Source organism: Hydra vulgaris, chromosome 02 (genome assembly GCF_038396675.1).
Source record: "Hydra vulgaris chromosome 02, alternate assembly HydraT2T_AEP".
Taxonomy (NCBI): domain Eukaryota; kingdom Metazoa; phylum Cnidaria; class Hydrozoa; order Anthoathecata; family Hydridae; genus Hydra; species Hydra vulgaris.
This window is the reverse complement of record NC_088921.1, coordinates 60706973-60725950: the sequence shown is the minus strand read 5'-3', so window position 1 is coordinate 60725950 and position 18978 is coordinate 60706973. Positions and strand designations below refer to the sequence as shown.

General features: G+C 24.7%; 1 protein-coding gene across 2 annotated transcripts; it reads left to right on the top strand.

Moving 5' to 3' along the window:
* The first annotated feature begins 327 nt into the window (after nucleotides 1–327).
* On the top strand, nucleotides 328–16564 carry LOC136077077 (DNA-directed RNA polymerase I subunit RPA43-like). 2 transcript variants are annotated; one of them, XM_065791593.1, is made up of 5 exons: nucleotides 328–609; nucleotides 7240–7296; nucleotides 7517–7539; nucleotides 16274–16298; nucleotides 16404–16564. In XM_065791593.1, the coding sequence occupies exons 1-5, from the start codon at nucleotides 399–401 to the stop codon at nucleotides 16445–16447; spliced, it is 360 nt and encodes a 119-aa protein (XP_065647665.1). In that variant the 5' UTR covers nucleotides 328–398; the 3' UTR covers nucleotides 16448–16564. The 2 variants fall into 2 exon arrangements, with proteins under 2 accessions (XP_065647665.1, XP_065647664.1); XM_065791592.1 differs by having other exon boundaries at nucleotides 16386–16564.
* The last annotated feature ends 2414 nt before the right edge of the window (nucleotides 16565–18978 follow it).

Genomic DNA, 18978 nt, shown 5'->3' with positions numbered 1-18978 from the left:
ATTACAAATTTGTTTATATATATATTTATATATATATATATATATATATATATATATATATATATATATATATATATATATATATATATATATATATATATATATATGTATAAACATATTTTAATTTTGAATTTTTATTTATTGTTTTATTATATGTTAAAATATTCATCTAAATTTATAATATACTTATAGATAGTGTACTATAAATGTATAATTATTTTTATAAATATATTAGCACTATACATAATTTACTTTATTAATATCATCTATTACAACTAAAGTCTAGATTTATCAAAGATAAAATAAATAAGAAATATTTTATGATAAATATAAATATTTAGGTTGTTCTGTCTGAACCAAAGGCCATATTAAACAATTCACAAGAACAGGACATTAAAATGAAGAATTTAATTTGTGACGATAAATTGGAGGAAGTTGTTAAAGAAAAGAAGAAGAAAAAATCTAAGAGAGATGATTGTAATGGTGTAATAACAAATCACAAAGACAATGATATAAATAATAATAGCAGTAATGATATTGACGATTATGAAGATAAAAGTGAGTCAAAAAAAAAGAAAAAAAAGAAAAAGCATTCAGAAGATATAATTGGTATAAAAGTAGCTGATAACTTAATAATTATATTATTGTTTAAAAATTTGTTTATCTAATTATGTTGTTTAACCCCTTAACTGTGGCGTAGATTTCAAAATTACATTCTTCTATTACGCTAAAATATATTTGATTAAGATTATTTCAAGTTGTTAACTTTTTTTTCGTATAGTGCGCCGTAAATTGTAAAAGTTTTATTTTTAAAAAAAGTTTCATTAAAGGTAATAATCTGTCAGATGCACAGAGAGCTATACCTTGCAGTGGCAGATATATCCGTCAGACACAGTTAAGGGTTTAAGTTAAATAATTATGTTATATTTATAATTGTATTATTGTTTAAATTTTTGTTTATCTACTTTTTTAACTAGTTATAATTAATTGATTAGTTGATTCTCTTAATAAGTCATTATAATACTAACAAACATGTGTTTTTTAAATGTTTTTTATTTCTACAAAAAATCTTTAATATATTCACTTTTCTCCAAATTAAACGCCAGGTTGAAGCTCTCCTACTATTGATTTTTTTTGCATTTGATACATTAGTAAGCAAAAAATTTTTGTCAAAAAAAATAAATCTGAACTAAGTGCTAAATATGATCTTCAATTTTCATTAAAAAAAAAACAACATTTATTGTAAATAGATTTATAACACAAATGATTTTGATTATTCAAATTAAAAATTCACTAAAGCAGATTTAAGCTTTTCCCTATAATTTTTGTGCAATTGAATTATTCTACCTTAATCAAAGTTTTTTCTGTTTTAGTAAAGGATTTACTGTATTAGTCGTTCTTTTATATTTAACAAAAAAAATCAAATAACTTTTTACACCACATTAAGTTTTAAGACTTTTTTCTTTTTTTAAATAATACTGTCCTATATATATATATATATATATATATATATATATATATATATATATATATATATATATATATATATATATATATATATATATATATATATATATATATCACATATATGTATATATATATCACATATATGTGTATATATATATATCACATATATGTATATATATATCACATATATGTGTATATATATATCACATATATGTATATATATATATATATATACATATATATATACATATATATATATATATATATATACATATATATATATATATACATATATATATACATATATATATATATATATATATATATATATATATATATATATATATATATCGTAGTATATATATATCAAATATATATATATATATATCATATTATAAGCTTGATATATATATATATATATATATATATATATATATATATATATATATATATATATATATATATGTATATATATATATATATCAAGCTTGTATGTCCATCCTTAAAGTAATTTTTTTAGACAACTTGACCACGTTTTTATATAGTAAGCGCTTTAAGAATTTGCGGCAAAACAAAGCAATAAGAAACTAGAGAATAAAACAACTCAAATAAAGCAATAAGAAACAGAATAAAAATACTTGAAGAAAAGAACCGAAAACTATGCGAAATAGAAAATCTAAATAAATAAGCTAAATTAAATTAATAAATAAAAAAAAATTAATATACCTAAATATTTTTCTCCTTTTGTTTTCTTATTTATTAGGCGTTTGTTATTTTCCACTACTTAAATTTTATACAAGTCGAGTGAAAAAGTAGATAAGAATATAGCAAAAATAAAAATATTTTTTGATATACAATTTTTCCATGACTTTTTTCAGTCAGTATATAAAGGAAATACTTTATAAATTGCGCTAGAAACACGGACAATTTTTAAATTTGTTTTTCAAATATCGTTGGTAAACATTACTGTTTTTATCAATGCACAGGAAAGCGAGAAAGCTAGTTGCTATTTGTATTAAAAAAAATTTTTTTTAATAAGTTTTTCATATAAAGAAATAAAACAATGCTGCAAAATTTTCTGGGCTACTGCATTGTTAATTTACTGAGCTTTCGTAACGAAATTTTTTGGAGCCTATTTAAAATTTTATTTTTTAAATACATTTTTTTAAACAGCGCAATTGTTATGTTAAAAAACTCAAGTAATTCGTATTAACATTGGAAATTGGGCAATATAAAAGATACAATTTCAGACATGCATCAAATGCAGTAATTACATTTATTCTTATGTTGTTCTTTTATTTAATTTATTCCATAATTAACAAAATTTATTAATCAAATAATATTTTTTACAGATAAATAACAAATTATTTTCTTATTTTCCTATTATATAAGTATTTAGAAAAAACGTCAAATATAGCAAAATCCTTTTTAAAAGCGAAAAGACATAAAAATGAATAAATGTAATAAACGAATAAACATAAGAAAAAAAGTTAACAAAACTTCTTATAGTTCTAGCGTACATAGCAAATTTGTTTCTTAATTATATAGACTCAAAAATCGTGAAATAATTGCATATCAAAACTTTCAACTGTTGTTAAATTGTTATAAAAGATAATGTTTTTTTCAACATCGACTCTAAAAAAAGAATACAAAAGTTATATTAAAATTTTATTAAAAAAAATTACATGCTATTCGGTAAGGCTTTATTTATTTATTTAAAAGCATCTGTAGTTAGGGGTCGTCCATAACTTGTCACGCTTGATACATATAGATACATCAACCCTAACATGTAGATACATCAACCCTCAGTTGATGTATCTGCATGTTGATTGTAAACTCAACTGCACCTAAATCTTACTTAGTCAATGTGTACACTTAGTTAACAAAGTAGTTACAGCCTGTTAACGGAGTGTTACAGCTGTAACAGTCTATGTGCTGTGCACATTCTGCACTTTAACTTTATATGGTCCAAGCACAGAACTTTATTTAGTTGATGCACAAAAGTGTGCAGCAAAAAAAAACACTAACAAAAAAAAATAAAAAAATTCCATCACCGAGAGACAAACCTGGAACCCCGGTTTACTAGCCATAAGCGGAATCCACTCGGCCATGCTAGCATGACTAGTAGTGAGAAAATTATATTTATAAAATAATAATTTTGCATGTTTATATCAGAAAAAATGCTATTTAAAATTGTGATGATGTTTAGGATAGCGATGTTTATTTATACAATTTTTTGCGGAACTATAAGGGTGAAAAAAGCAGACTGAAAAGTTATTTTTTAAGGGGGTGGGAGGTTGTTTAAAAATATAAATTTATAAAATGGTTGTTAAATTCAATATTCTTTGTTTGTATAGAATTAAAGAACACTTTAATTTTAAGAGTTGCAGTAAAAATTTTGTTTTCCTTTTTTTTTTTTTTTCTCTCACTCTGCTGTGTCTTAAGCTTTTATACTGCTGTATTTTCTTTTTACCCAGTCAGCCATAATTATTGATTCTGACAGTTTTTGAGTAAAAGAAATTGATGAAAAAACTGGCCTTCACTACTTAAATTAATAAAAAACTAAATTATAATGTAGAGGAGAGTGGTGTACCTTGGAGGTGTGTGTACCTTGGAGGCACATTAATTCTGTTGCCATCTTGAAAGATGAATTCAAACTGAAATTTTAGTTGCATGTATTGGCCAACAAAGGCTCATATTAAGTTGTTTTACCACTGCTTAACACATTTGTTGTTGCAATAAAAATGAAAGTTTGGTTTTGGCACCAAAAACTAATTTTTTTAAGGCGTATTCTTTTTTTTCTACAACTGTAGGTATAAACTTTTTTTTAAAACTGATTATCAGAATTTGTAAAGCATATTTTTAGCTACATTTATGCATGTTTGAAACTGCTTAACTCTTAACCTATAAATATATGGTAGTGATTTTGGAAAAACTATGGTAGCGGTGTACCTTGAAGGTAGCTAATGTTGTGTACCTTGGTGGTACTACCAAGGTACACACTTGCATGGTTTTGTAAATACTATTTTGAGTAAGTTTGTTATGAAAGTGTTACTTTAATGTCGCTATAGTTTATTTTTTTTTTTTTTGTTAATTAAGAATTTCTTTAGTATAATGTGTAATAAGATATGTGTATTTCTTTGTTACATTGTAATTATTTTTGTAATAAGCTTATTAATGAAAAGCTTAGTAATTGAAAATATTTAAATACTGATAAAAGCATTTTCATTTATGCTTTAAATGCTATGATGTCCTTCCATTTTATGAAAAATTAATTGTACTGATATTTGATTGTTTTTAATGTTTTTCATTTATTTTCAGAAAAACCAAAAAATACAAACTTAATAAAATGTCTAGAAGTAAAAGTGGATTTAAAAGAAAATCTATACAAAAAGAAGACAGAAAGAGCTATAAAACTTATAGTGAACAATGAACTGTCTATATACAGAGCTTCTATGGACTTTGACACTGAAACAACCTTAAGAAGACAGAGAAACTATTTCCTTGAATCAGGTTTAGAAAAATTTTGTTACAAGAAAGACAACAACTTTAAGCAAGTCTTCACGGTAGAAGAAGATAAACTTCTAGTTGATTACATTTGGAAAGCTGCTGATCTTCATTATGGACTGACTTTGAAAGATGTTCAAAAATTAGCTTACCAATTTTGGGAAGCAAATCAAAAAAAGTATGATACATCTTAGGATAAAAAACAGATGGCTGGAAAAGAGTGGCTGAAAATCTTCCGGAAAAAATATTCTAAAGAATTATTGCTTAGAAAGCCTGAGTCAACAAGTCTTATTCCCTCGTAAGAAGTCTAAGGACTTTATGTTAAAAGGGGCCCCAGAAGGTACACTTGGTGGAGCAAACCCATCAGGGTGGCCAAATGAAGACTAGGATTTATGAAACATTTTGTAAAGCGCACTTGTTCAAGTAAGAAAAATCCTTCTATTCTTTTACTTGACAACCATGAGAGTCATATCTCAATACCAACAATCCAGCTAGAAAAATATAATAGGATTACAATGGTAATATTTCATCCACACGCTAGTCACAAAATGCAACCCTTAGACAGAGGAGTATTTTGTCCATTTAAGACATATTACAACAATAAAATGAAGGATTGGATGTTTAAACCAGACAATACTTGGAAACCAGCAGCAATCTATGATGTATCAGAAATTGTTGGACAAGCTTTTCCCTTAGCTTTTATGCCAAACAACATTACGCACAGTTTTCTAGTAAGTTACCTTCATCCACTGAATAAAAGCATTTTCAAAGATTATGAGTTCTTGTCATCCACTATAACAGATCGACTGCATCCTGCATCCTATTGAAGACGTTTTTTTGAGGGACCTGGGCCCTCTACCAATACTGAGGTAACTAGCTGTAGTCCTGCTTCTTTTGCAAACCAGATAAATGCTAACATTGTGTCTCCTGATATCATTCTACCTTACCCAAAAGCTCAACCACAAAAACAAACTGGAAGAGGTTGTCCTAAGAAAAAAGTCTTGCATTTTAACTTCCAGCCCCGTAACACTTCAAATTGAAAAAAAAAAGTTGAGAAAACAAAAAATAAATTTGGCAACAAAATGAAAGGCAAAACTGATAATTAACAACCAGGACCTGTTTTGAAAAAAAAAGCTGAGCTTTACCTTGGAGCAAAGTACAGAATTAGAGGAAAATGTAGATGTAATATCTGACAAAGTATCTGCTCAGTCAGAAATAGACTTCGAGGTTATGAAAGATTCAGATTTAAAAAAAATCAAGTCTGGAGTTTTTATCTTGACACAAATTCATGGCAAATGTGCTGTAAAAGACTTTGTAGCAGAAGTGCTAGAAGTTGCTGATACATTTTTTAAAGTTCAGTACTTGAAAAAGGACACAAACTCACAAAGATTTACTAGAGAAGATAAAACTGTATGAATTGGACAAATCAGACATGGTCTTTCAGTTGCCACATCTCTCTATTACAGGAGGTTCAGCACGAAAGCTGGAAAAACTATCATTTGGTATTACCTTTAATAACCTAAATCTAGAGTAGACAAATACTAAATCAAAGTGAAAGACTTAAATTTACTAAACTTTAGTGTAGACTTTTGTTATTACTCTTTTACCTAGGCTGTAGTGTAAGCTATTTTTTGAAATTATAAAAAGGGATTAAAAAATATGTCTGGATGTTTAATAAAAAATCCTAGAGTAACTAATATCATTAAGTTAAAGAATATATATTGTTACAGAACATATTGTAAGTATTTTTTTTAATATTTGTAAAAGTTTGAAAATACCTCTGAGGTACACCACTCTCCCCTATCTCATGTTGCATTTAAAAAAATGATAATCATTCAAATATTCATAATACTTTAAAAATCTTGTTTTTTTAATTTTTTTTTTATTGATTTTGCTGATACATGTATATATATATATATATATATATATATATATATATATATATATATATATATATATATATATATATATATATATATATATATGCATTATTTTTATTTATACTTAACACTTGTTTAAGAATTTTTTAACAACTTAAATTATGTTTACTAATGCATATGATTGATTAAATGTAAAAAAATCAAAAGTGGGGAGCATTAATTTGAGGTGCAGGGAAAGAGTATTTCATCTGTATGCAGGATTAAAAAAAATTTAACTTTTTCAATAAAAAATAAGTAGTAGGTTTTTTTTATCATATCTTGAATTATCTTCTTTAATATTTGTGATTTAAGTAGTAGGGTAAATAAGCCGAAATTTTTTAATTAGATATTGAAGAATCCTTGCCGGAAATTACTTACAAAAAGAAAAAGAAAAGGAAGACTGGTATATCATTATTTTTAAGAGAAATTTTAATTTTATTTAAAGAGATTTGTTTTTTATTTTAGTAGATTTTTACAAAATAAAATTTATTTTTTCATTGTTTTGCATGACTGGTAAGCTGTAATAATTTGCGTAGTAAAAAATAATTAAAAAAAAAAAAGATTTTTTACTATCTACAATGCATTAGTTAAAAATAGTTACAATTTATTCTTGTATTTTGCAGTAGAAGAAGAGCCTGTGTACAAGGTAAATATTTTTAACTTTTTTGCTAGATTATAAATAATAAATGTAGAATTACGAGAAAATTAAAAATGAATATATTTTTTATTAATTTTTAAACTACTTAGTCTTAATTTTTTGACGCAGACGGAATAAATAATTTTGGAATAATATCTAAAATATATATCTGAATAACATATTTACGATTTTTAAGTACTAAAATAAACTGTTCTTAATGTGTTTTTTGTTTTGTTTTGTTTTTAAATGTACTTGATAGATATTATCTTTAATATGTACTTTTTTAACTGATTGATACTGTTAACAATTTTGCTTCATAATTCTTTCACAAATTAGCTTGCAAGAACTATAATATAATATTAATTGCATATATGGTCCATAATGGATAATTCTCCAACAGCGTAGGGGTTGCCTAAAAATGTAAACCACAACCATTTAGAGGTAACTTCATTCTGCCTTTATTTGGATTTGAACAATAAGTCTAAGCTAAACATTATCATTGCATTTAAATTATAACTTTCAAGTGCCATGGGAATATTTTCCGAAATAGTTCTATGATATTAAACTACTGTGGCACATGAGAATTACATTCCTTAAGTTCTTAGATTTTTTTTATATTTACAACAGGTTAATAATGAAAATTAGAGCAAAATAATTTTTACACACTTGTTTAAATAACATTACTAGTGTGTTATTTAAACATTGATTTAATATTGATGTCTCTAATATCTTAAATGTATTTAATTAATAATATTCTCATTTTTGTGTTGTTTTTTTCAGCAGAACCTTTTAGTATTTATAAGTTTTTAGACAGATTTTACTTTTTATGGAAAAATGTTTTATTCAATAACATTATTATAAGCAACTTGAACTAGGCGAATTGAAGTGAGTTAAAAATTTTGCCCCTTCCTGATCCATTTTATTGAAGCAATTCTCAACCCTACCTCTTAGTTGAGAAACACCCAAAAGTCCTCAATCATCATGTTTCTGGAACATTTAGGGAAATTTATTACTTTTATCACATATTTGACTTTATTGGCCTCAATAAATTTAATAACATTAGTAAATTGCCTGTTTAAATATTCTTTATTTTTTATAACTTTTATTAAGTAAAAGTATTAATTGCTTTTTTCAATAATAAAAGGTATTAATTGCATTTAAAAGTTTTTAATTGAATTTTGCAAATTGTAAATTTTGATTTTAATATAAAATTTGCAAATTGCAAAAATTTAGTTGCATTTAAAATTTAAATGAATTTTAAATGCAACTCGATTTTATTATAAAGTTTAGTTGCATTTAAAATTCATTTTTTCTCTACAGACTAAAAATAATCGAATTGTATTATATTAATTGAATTAATATATAAATTTATTTATATAGTTATTTGTATAGTTTTTTTTTTTAATTATGATTGCAGAAGAGAACGGTTTTTGAAGCTAAAAGTTTTGATTAAAAATTTTAAAAAGCTTTAAATAATGACAAATTCAGAGAGTTTACTGCTAAAAATCTACAAGATAAGAGAGTTAGAGCTCTTAAAAACTTGATTTAATAATTGATTTAATAAAACAGAAAAATGAGTTGTAAAATGTGTTGCTGAATTAGAAGGTAAAAAAGCAAAAATCAAGCTTCTAAAGTTTTATTTAGTAGTTTTTTTGTTACTACAAATAAGCCAGGAATTTGACCATTAAAACGATTTTTATTATCAACTCTGTCTCTTTTTAAAGCGAAGAAAAAATCAAAAGAATAAAAAATATATTAGTGTTTTAAATCAAAAGAAACAGGTGTTATAAAAATAAAAGACAACAATAAAAAAATACTCAACCGAATTTTTATTGTACTTAAATTATATTATCACAGGTCATCATCATTTTAACTCTGAAAATAATAAACTGGGAATAATAATTGTTAAAATAACGAAAAAGCAATCAGAACAAGAAGTAGTTATTTATATTAACCCTGATCACACATTAACTCAATGTAAGAAAGTAAGAAATTATTAATTGCAGAATGAAACAGGCAAAATAATCTATAGATTATTAAAAAATATAAATGATCTGACCAAAAGGGCCAATTCTCAGATAGATCTGAGAATTGGCCCTTTTGGTTTACCATCAAAGATGAACAAGTTGTCCAATTTAAAATTAACAAAAGGAAATAAATGATTCTATAACAATCATAAAAATGTAAATTCTGTAAAACAAAAGAATTTTAAAAAAATTTTTAAGTAGTCCAATAAGTAATTCATACAAATTAATATATGTTTATCTTTTTACCAGAATGTCTTTTTTTTGCCAGAAGTCTTGTAAATAAACTTCAAGAATATGATATATGTATATTTACATACACATATATATATATATATATATATACAATTCTATATATATATATGTATATATACATATACATACACACACACACACACACACACATATATATATATATATATATATATATATATATATATATATATATGTGTGTGTAAATATATACATGTATAAATATATATATATATATATATATTTATACATGTATATATATATATATATATATATATATATATATATATATATATATATAATATGTATATATATATATATATATATATATATATATATATATATATATATATATATATATATATATATATATATATATATATAATATGTATATATATATAATATGTATATATATATAATATGTATATATATATATATATATATATATATATATATATATATATATATATAATATGTATATATATATATATATATATATACATATTTATATACATATACATACATACATAATTTTATTGTGCATATCTTGTTAACTAGGTGGTTTTTTAAAACAAATTAAATATGCTGATTTCAAATATGCAAACCATTTTTCACCATCGCGTCAAGTTGTAAAGATATTTGGGTTCAAATCTTTAGTATATAAGGTAAAGTCCCTAATATTGTCGAAAAAAAAGTTATTCAAAAGTATGTCAACCTGGGTCTCAAAAGAAGCGTATTTTCATAGAGATTTTAGAAAAGATAAATATTTTTACTTAAAATTTATTGACAAAAAAAAATATGTGAAAAAATGCTTAAGACTTTTTGTTAAAAAAATTTTAACAAAATGTTTCTGAGCAATAATACAAAAAGTACTTATTTTATTACAAACAAATACCATTTTTGAAATCTCTATGAAAATAGGCTTCTTTTGAGATCCAGGTTGACATACTTTTGAATAACTTTATTTTTGACAATATTAAAGACTTTCCTTAAATACTAAAGATTTGAACCCAAATATCTTTACAACTTGACGTGATGGTGAAAAATGGTTTGCATATTTGAAATCAGCATATTTAATTTGTTTTAAAAAACCACCTAATTAACAAGATTTGCACAATAAAATTTTATTTGTTTATCAGTGTTATCTTTCTTATCCAAAAAAGACTCTGACTATCTGGTCTCTAAGATATCGATTATAAATGATTTGTGCTACTAGTCTTTCAGTTTGTTTTTGTTTGTGATTTTAACTTACCAAAAATTGACTGAAAAGTTTTCTACAGTCTGTTTTTCTTTAAATGTTAATGATAAATTCCAGTCTGGAAAAAATTATGAATCTTTTTATGATGTCATTCATTTGTTTTGTTTTTACTATTGACAGTTATTTGAACATTTTCTTTAATCATTTTTGGATTAAGATTGACCGCTTTGTTTCTGTATGAAAAATATATCATAGTAAAAAGAGGTATCTTTACCAAAAAAAAAAAGTCATAAATAATTTTTACGGAAAAGATACTCCATTACAAAAACTAATCCACTCAAAATAGCTTACATCATATACGCCAGGAAATGTAAGCAAACTTTGTTTACCAAAAAAAACTACATTCAAACTAGTTGATGACAATAAAACTAGTAAGTTCTTTAACTATATTAACATTAAACTAAATAATCATAAAAGGAGCTATCCTATAAATAACAAAAACAACAATTTTGAGTTAACTTCAAACAATATAAACACTGCTAATGTGTTTAACAAACGCTTAGGAAATATTTTTACGGAAGATAACAAGTACTTACCAAATATTAAAAGTTCTGTTAACGACGCTATATACATTGAGACCATTAATTTTTCTGTTGAGATAGCGATTCAACTTTATTTGGGCTCAAATCCAGTTGATCTAGTGGCCCTGGCAAAATACCGAATATTCTTCTAAAAAAGTTAGCTCTTGTTTTATGTGTTCCACTTTCATTTATATTTGATGCTAGCTTTGAGCTAAATTGTAGAGTATTTAGCTTTATCTGGCTCAGCAATGGCTTTTATTTCACCAATTTTTAAAAAAGGAGCGGCATCCGACCCTAATAATTTCAGACCGATTTCACTCACATGCACTTGTTGTTGCGCAAATGGAAAGAATGATTAACTCGGATATAATTAAATGTTTAACTCACCATAACCTAATAGTCCATAATCAACATGGTTTCCTCAAGAGACGTTCTACTTGTACATTTCTTCTAGAATATGTAAATGATTACAATATTAGATTAGACGAACATTTAACAATAGAATGTTGTATTGACTTTCAAAAGACATTTGATTATGTATCTCATTCTAAATTATTTGTTAATCTTGCTTTATTTAATATAAAGCTAAGTTGATTAATTGAATTAGTGCATTTTTTGCAAATAAATGTTAAGTTAAGGTTGGAAATTAATTATCGAGCCCAACTGGCATCGTTAGTGGAATTCTTTAGGGTATTGAGTTAAGTTCAACATTTTTCTTACTTTAATACAACTAAACCGTGTCTGAAATGTAAATCAAAAAAATGCAGCCATAATGAGAAATAAAGTTATGCAATCTTTGCAACTAGTAACGTTTTTAAATGAACATTAACTAAAGTAAGAAAACAATTTTCATTGAAAAATTTTGAACGTCAATTTTATAAAGCAAAAAGTCTGCTAAGAATAATATCCAAAATAATCACCTGCTTTTACTTTAAGAATTTTTTGAAAGGGATGAATAAGATTTAGTAAGTGATAAAAAAAAAAAAAAAAAAGTAAGATTCCGTGCTTAAAAAGACTAATGATTCTGTAAGACACCTTTATTTATAATATATTATATATTTTAAAAATATTATATATTTTAAATTTTGTTATTTATTTAATTAATAAAAATTAACAATTTTTAAATTTAACTGGAAGTGAAATTAAATTTTGCAATTAGTCAGCCGAGAACCAAGATGCTGTATGTCCATTTTTTGTGTTTCCGAGAAAATCAAATTTTAAAATTTAATTTGAACTTTTAAAAGACTTATTGCCAGAATGTCCGACTACAGGGTTCCCACTCCTCCTTAAAACCTTAAATATCCTTAAAAAAAAAAACTCCTTAAAAGTCCTTAAATAACCTTAAAAAAAGTTCAAATATAACTGCTCTCCTTAATTTCTCCTTATTTTCTATCATTATCTTTAAGGAAATTTTATTAAAGTATATAGATTATACTTATCAATAGAGAAGCAAATATTTACTTCATTGATGATTTGAAATCCTACACCTATATATATATATATATATATATATATATATATATATATATATATATATATATATATATATATATATATATATATATATATATATATACATATATATATATATATATATATATATATATATATATATATATCAACTTGTTTCTCCGTGCGGCGGCCTTGTTTGTTAAGGTTCGTGTTTCGGAGTTAAAGAGTTGGGAGAGGGTTATAACCACAATTAGCCTTCTCGTATGTAGTGGCCTTCTTGGCCTTGGGGAGGTGAATTACTTAAATATAATATATATATATATATATATATATATATATATATATATATATATATATATATATATTAGGGTGCATCACAAAACAACAATTTAAAAAAATTGATTTTGTCTGACACCTAATTGTGTTCTATATAATTTTTTTTTCTAAATGATGCTTATTTTTGAAATTTTTTTAAAGTTTGGCTCAATTTTAGACCCATCTTTTGACCTACTTTTGAAAAACTATATTTTGTTGAATATTAGGGACCAGTCAAATATTCAAGGGTGTTGAGGGACCTCTAAAATATTTCTTATTCTAAAATTTTTGAAAATCATTGTTTTTAATATATAGAACAAAGTTACGTGTCAAAATCAATTTTTTTTTAATTGTTTTTTTGTGATGCACCCTAATATATATATATATAAATATATATTTATATATGTAGAGAGAGCCCACTTTTTTTTTTTTTTTAAAACACCTGTTTGATTGAAATTATTTTGAAAACTGTTTAATTTTTTCAATATTTTATTAGTGCTAATTAATAAGTAAAGTCTTTACTATTTAATTGACATGTTGTTTCCTCAAATATTACTTTATATTACTAATTATATATAATTTTAAAACATTTACTTTATAATTTTCATTTTTTTAATGTTGGTTAAAAGTTGAGGCTTGGTGCTTTATTTGATGATTTTCTTTTATAATTTTGCTTTTATTTTTATCAGCATTTACTAACTCTAAATTTTTGTTTTTGTTGTTTGAAATATTACTAATAAAAATATAAATAAATCAAATAATAAAAGAGTTACAAAATGAGCTATAAAAAAATACAGCATGAAACTCCTAAATCACGGTTGACAACCTATGAAAAAACACGTTACGAATCTATTTTTCTTTAAAACCAAGGACTATCTCATTGTCAAAAAAACAATTTGAAAAAAAAGTTAAATATTGCATATTCAATTTTACATTAAAGCAAACCAAGCAAAGTAGTAGCACATGTAGGCATTTGGCCCTGCATGAACTATACAGGAGTTGTATGCTATTGATTATTTAAAGGTCGGATTAATTTTGAAAGATATATTGAAATTTTAGAATATTGATAATGCCTTCTTCCCTCAATCGATATATTTAAAGGAGAAAACAATGATATCAGATATCAATATATCAAGTCTTGTAAATTCAATACCAAAGAGAGTAAATCAATGATTACAATAGAAATATGGTTCTACAAAATAATAAAATAGTTTTTTTTGCTTTATTTTTTTTTTTTAATTGTTCTTATATATTATTAGAAATATATCCTTAACTTTTAGCTTATCTTTTTTTTAATTAACATGTTTAATTATTTTTAATTTTTTGGTTTAAAAATCAATTTTTAGATTTTTTTTTTTTTAGATTTCCATGTACATGGAAATCAAATTTCCATGTACATGGAAATCAAAGACTTAAGTATAATATTTTTTAATCTAGTGGTGTTACATATATTTTAGGTCAAGTTTTGAAATTTGAAATTAGGCCGTCCTTGTTTTTCTTTTACTAATTTCTAGTTCATATAATACTAAATGAAATGTCATTATTTAATGATTCCCTTTGTAATTAGATGACATTAAAGCTGACATATCAAAATCTAATGCATTAAAAAGAGCTGCCTTTGAAAAACTAGAGTCTCTTGAAAAGCTTTATGTTGATAAAAAGAAGCTTGTTAAAAAGAAAATGAACTTTTTTAATGTTATATATATATATATATATATATATATATATATATATATATATATATATATATATATATATATATATATATATATGTGTGTGTGTGTGTATATGTATATATGTGTGTGTGTGTGTATATGTATATGTATAGTATATTATAATAGCTTATCTATTTATAATTAATATTTATTGAAAAAAAAACAATTCTGTTTTTAAAGTAATCATTTTCTCCTTCATTCTCCTTATATTTTTCTTGAAAAAGTTGGCGTTCGCGACCAAATCTCCTTATAAATTGGGAAAATATATCCTTAATTCTCCTTAAAGTCTTCATTTTTAGCCTCAGTTTTAATAGTGGTAATCCTGGACTAATTTTTTAAATACTTTAAAAAGTTGTATCATTCATTAGACTAAATATATTGGACACATAGTCCATTGATTGTTGAATATTTATTGATAATTAACAGAAAAAACATAAAATGTGGACATACTCCCTCTTGATTCTCGGCTGACGAATTGTTACCAAATTAAACTGAAAACCAAATTTTTATTTCAAATTCGGCACCGAAGTCTAAGTCGAACTTCGTAACTGAACTTTTTTTCGTAACTGAACTTTTATTAAACTTTGTTATCCGAATTTTTGCCGAATTTTTAACGAATATTTGCCAGTCCTTAATACAGAATGACATTCTTTTGTTATTGTTGATCACAGATAATTTTTGAAAATTTTTCAGAATACAGACAAGTTCGGAAAAAATTATGTCATTTATTTCTCAATTAAGAATAGATAAACATCTTTTATTTGTAGTTTAGTCGTTATTGCTGGAGATATTGATGCATACACATCTTTAAGAGTAGGGCCGGCGTGAGTAGGTGTCACGTAGGGAGGGGTACCATACGGGTTTTTCGTAAATGCGAGCAAGTTTGTAAAGCAGATGGTTTGTTGTTGCTTACTTTTTTGTTTTTTACCATAAATACGGGTATATTTGTAAGGGATGTTTGTTGTTAAAGTTTGAAAACGATGGTTTGTTGTTGCCTAGTTTTCTATTTCCGTTTACAATCAACGCAGAATTTTGTAATAAAAAACTTTAGGGGGCGCGGGGGAAAAAGAAACTTATTTTTAATACTTAATATTTTAGAGGGCGCCCCAACCCCACCAACGCCCTATGCTAAATCCGCCACTAGGTCTTAAAAATTAAACTTATGACTAAATTACTATTACCTATAAAAAAAATTTTTTGTTGCAGATTGAAGAGGAAACCTCTAATAAAGGTATTTTTTTTCTTTGCTTTATTCTCAATTACATGGTAGCTGATTTTTTTTTTCGTTTAAGTATTATAAATACTAATTAAATAATAGACTGGTTTTATTATATAGAGAAAAAGAAAAAAAAGAAGAAGAAAAGACACTCCGAAGAATAGACTAATAGTCTTTATAATTATAACTATTTTATATGATTTTTAATCACACTCTGTAACAGCATTTAGCAGTCATTATTATTATTATTTTTTGTTAGAATACTAGTATTTATATAGCCATTTAGAGTAGTTTTTTTTATTTGGGCTTATAATGGAGCACTGTACATTTCTCTGTTAGTTACTAAATAAGCTCGTTGTTTATTTAGTAACTCACACACAAACACAATCATGTGTATTGTAAAATACACTGATATTGTCAAATATGTTAGTATACTTTATATTGTCAGTGTTAGTATACTTTATATTGTCAAATATGTTAGTATACTTTATAAATATGTTAGTATACTATATGTCAAATATGTAAGTATACTTTACAAAAAGAGTGCCCAATGATCTTAAAGAACAGAGCAGCATTAAATTAGTAAAAAACACTTATCTAACTTAATATTCTACTGCCAGTTTCTCCTTTTTCCTGATGATCCTGCTGAAGGAGAAAGTGACAGAAACTCCGCCAAGTGTATGAGAAATTTGCTGCAGCATAGGTATGGCTCTTTTACTTACTTTTTTTTTACTTAGTTAATTTTTATCAAAAAGTAAATTACATAAGTAATTTTAAACGTTAAATGTAAATTTACATTTCTCTGTAAGTAATTTTTTTTTGAAGCGACTTTTACTTTACAATGTAAGTTTTTTTACTTTCAAAAGTAAATTATGTAAAAAAAGATTACATCAAAAAGTAATTTACTTTTACATGTAAAAGTAAGTCACATGAAAAAGCTGTTTACTATGGAGGCATTTTTACTTATTTTGATGTAAAAACGCGAATTATTTTTACGCGTAAATTACTTTACATAACTCATTTTAAAGTATATAATTTACTTACATTTAAAAGTAATTCGTTTTTTTTTTTACACAAATTATACAACGTGTAAAACTTAATTACTTAAGTTAAGTATTTTAAATGAGTAACTGTTACTTGAAAAAGTAATTTACTTTTACAAGTAAAAGTTATTTGCATTTTTACTTTTACTTGTAAATGTAACTTACTTTTAATGTTAAGTTGAGTAAAGTAAATTACTTTGAAAAGTAATTTTGGTTGTAAGTATGTAAAAAATTTACGTCGAAATGTAATTTACTTTTTAAAAATAAAAAAAAGTTATTTATGAAGTAAACTTTCGTAAATATATTTAAAAAACATAACGCTTACTTTACAAAGTAAAATAAAACTACATCATAACAACAAATTACTTTTACGTATAAAAGTATCTAATTAGCGAAAACAACTTAGTAAAAGTAATTTGAAAAAAATTGTTATTTACAATTACAAATAAAAGTAAATTTTTTCTTTGAAATTTTACACTTTGCTGTGTAAGTAAAATAAAAGTTATATTATTTACTTCCTCAAAGAACAGTCATTTCATGTGGATTTAACATAAATTTTGAGATAATTAGCGTATTCGAATCCATTGCCTGTTTGAGGGCACTTCTTGGTAATGCTTCAGATAATACTCTGATGTATGTGGGCGGTGTTTGTGGTGGGGTATCGGGAAAGGATTTTTTTTCACGTATATGATAAAAGTAATTTTATTATAATTAGTTGCAAATATAGTCAACATGCGAGTATACCAGTAGTGTAGAGGCGGGCTCCCTGCCGCATTAGTGCTAATAGAGGCTGCTAAATAATCATTGACTTTTTTATTGCTTTTTTTGTTGAGCTGAATTAGGTTAGTGGCTAAATGTAACTTTGACAGGGGGGGAGGGGCATAATTTCTAAGCTATTCAAGTCACTCTTCGTTTGAGCGCGCTATTTATTTATTTTTTATTGCTATTTCAATCAAGTATTTTGTTATGGTAATATGACGCGATATAATATTTTTGGTATCTACAAGGACATTAACTGCTACAATAGTTTTCAAAAAATTATAGAAGAAGGTTGCGTATGTTGAGCATGTTAACATTGTATTGTTTTTTTCCAGCCGAAATATTAGGATATTTATTTTTGCTGATTATCATAATTTAATCTTTCCTCTTAAAAAATATAAATGAATAGTTCATTTAACAAAAAATCTTTATACCAAAAATTGCGTTATTTTCAGCACACTCAGTTATCTCATCTTAGGAAACCAGTTTCCTAAGATGAGCTTTTTTTAACGAAACTCAAAATAACAAAAAAATAATCACAAAAATAAAATAAAATGTTTTTCAAATTCTTCAAGGAATTTACTTAAGGTGGAAAACCCCTGAAAAATTTTTTTTGAGTAAATATCGACATTTTATAAATTTAACTTCATATACATAAAGTAAATTACAAAATTAACTGAAAAAAACAAAAAAAAAATTTTTTGGGGTAAAATGGTAGCTGTAGCAGGTGCCAAAAACACCAAAATATTGAAAGACCCCGGCCATCGTATCTAAAGATGTACACAGTTTTAACAAAATCTTTTTTGCATACTTGTTCTAACAAGGTAGTTTTGTGATATGAGCAAAGCAAATTTTTCATAATAATTTTTAATAGGCTTATATATTGGACCGAA

Excerpts from the sequence above, each read along its gene's own strand:
- LOC136077077 (XM_065791592.1), top strand. The coding sequence starts at position 399 with ATGAAGAATTTAATTTGTGACGATAAATTGGAGGAAGTTGTTAAAGAA. Across the intron at positions 7,297-7,516 it reads GAAAAAGAAAAGGAAGACTG|TAGAAGAAGAGCCTGTGTAC; the intron begins GTATATCATTAT and ends TGTATTTTGCAG. Across the intron at positions 16,299-16,385 it reads AGAGGAAACCTCTAATAAAG|ACTGGTTTTATTATATAGAG; the intron begins GTATTTTTTTTC and ends ATTAAATAATAG.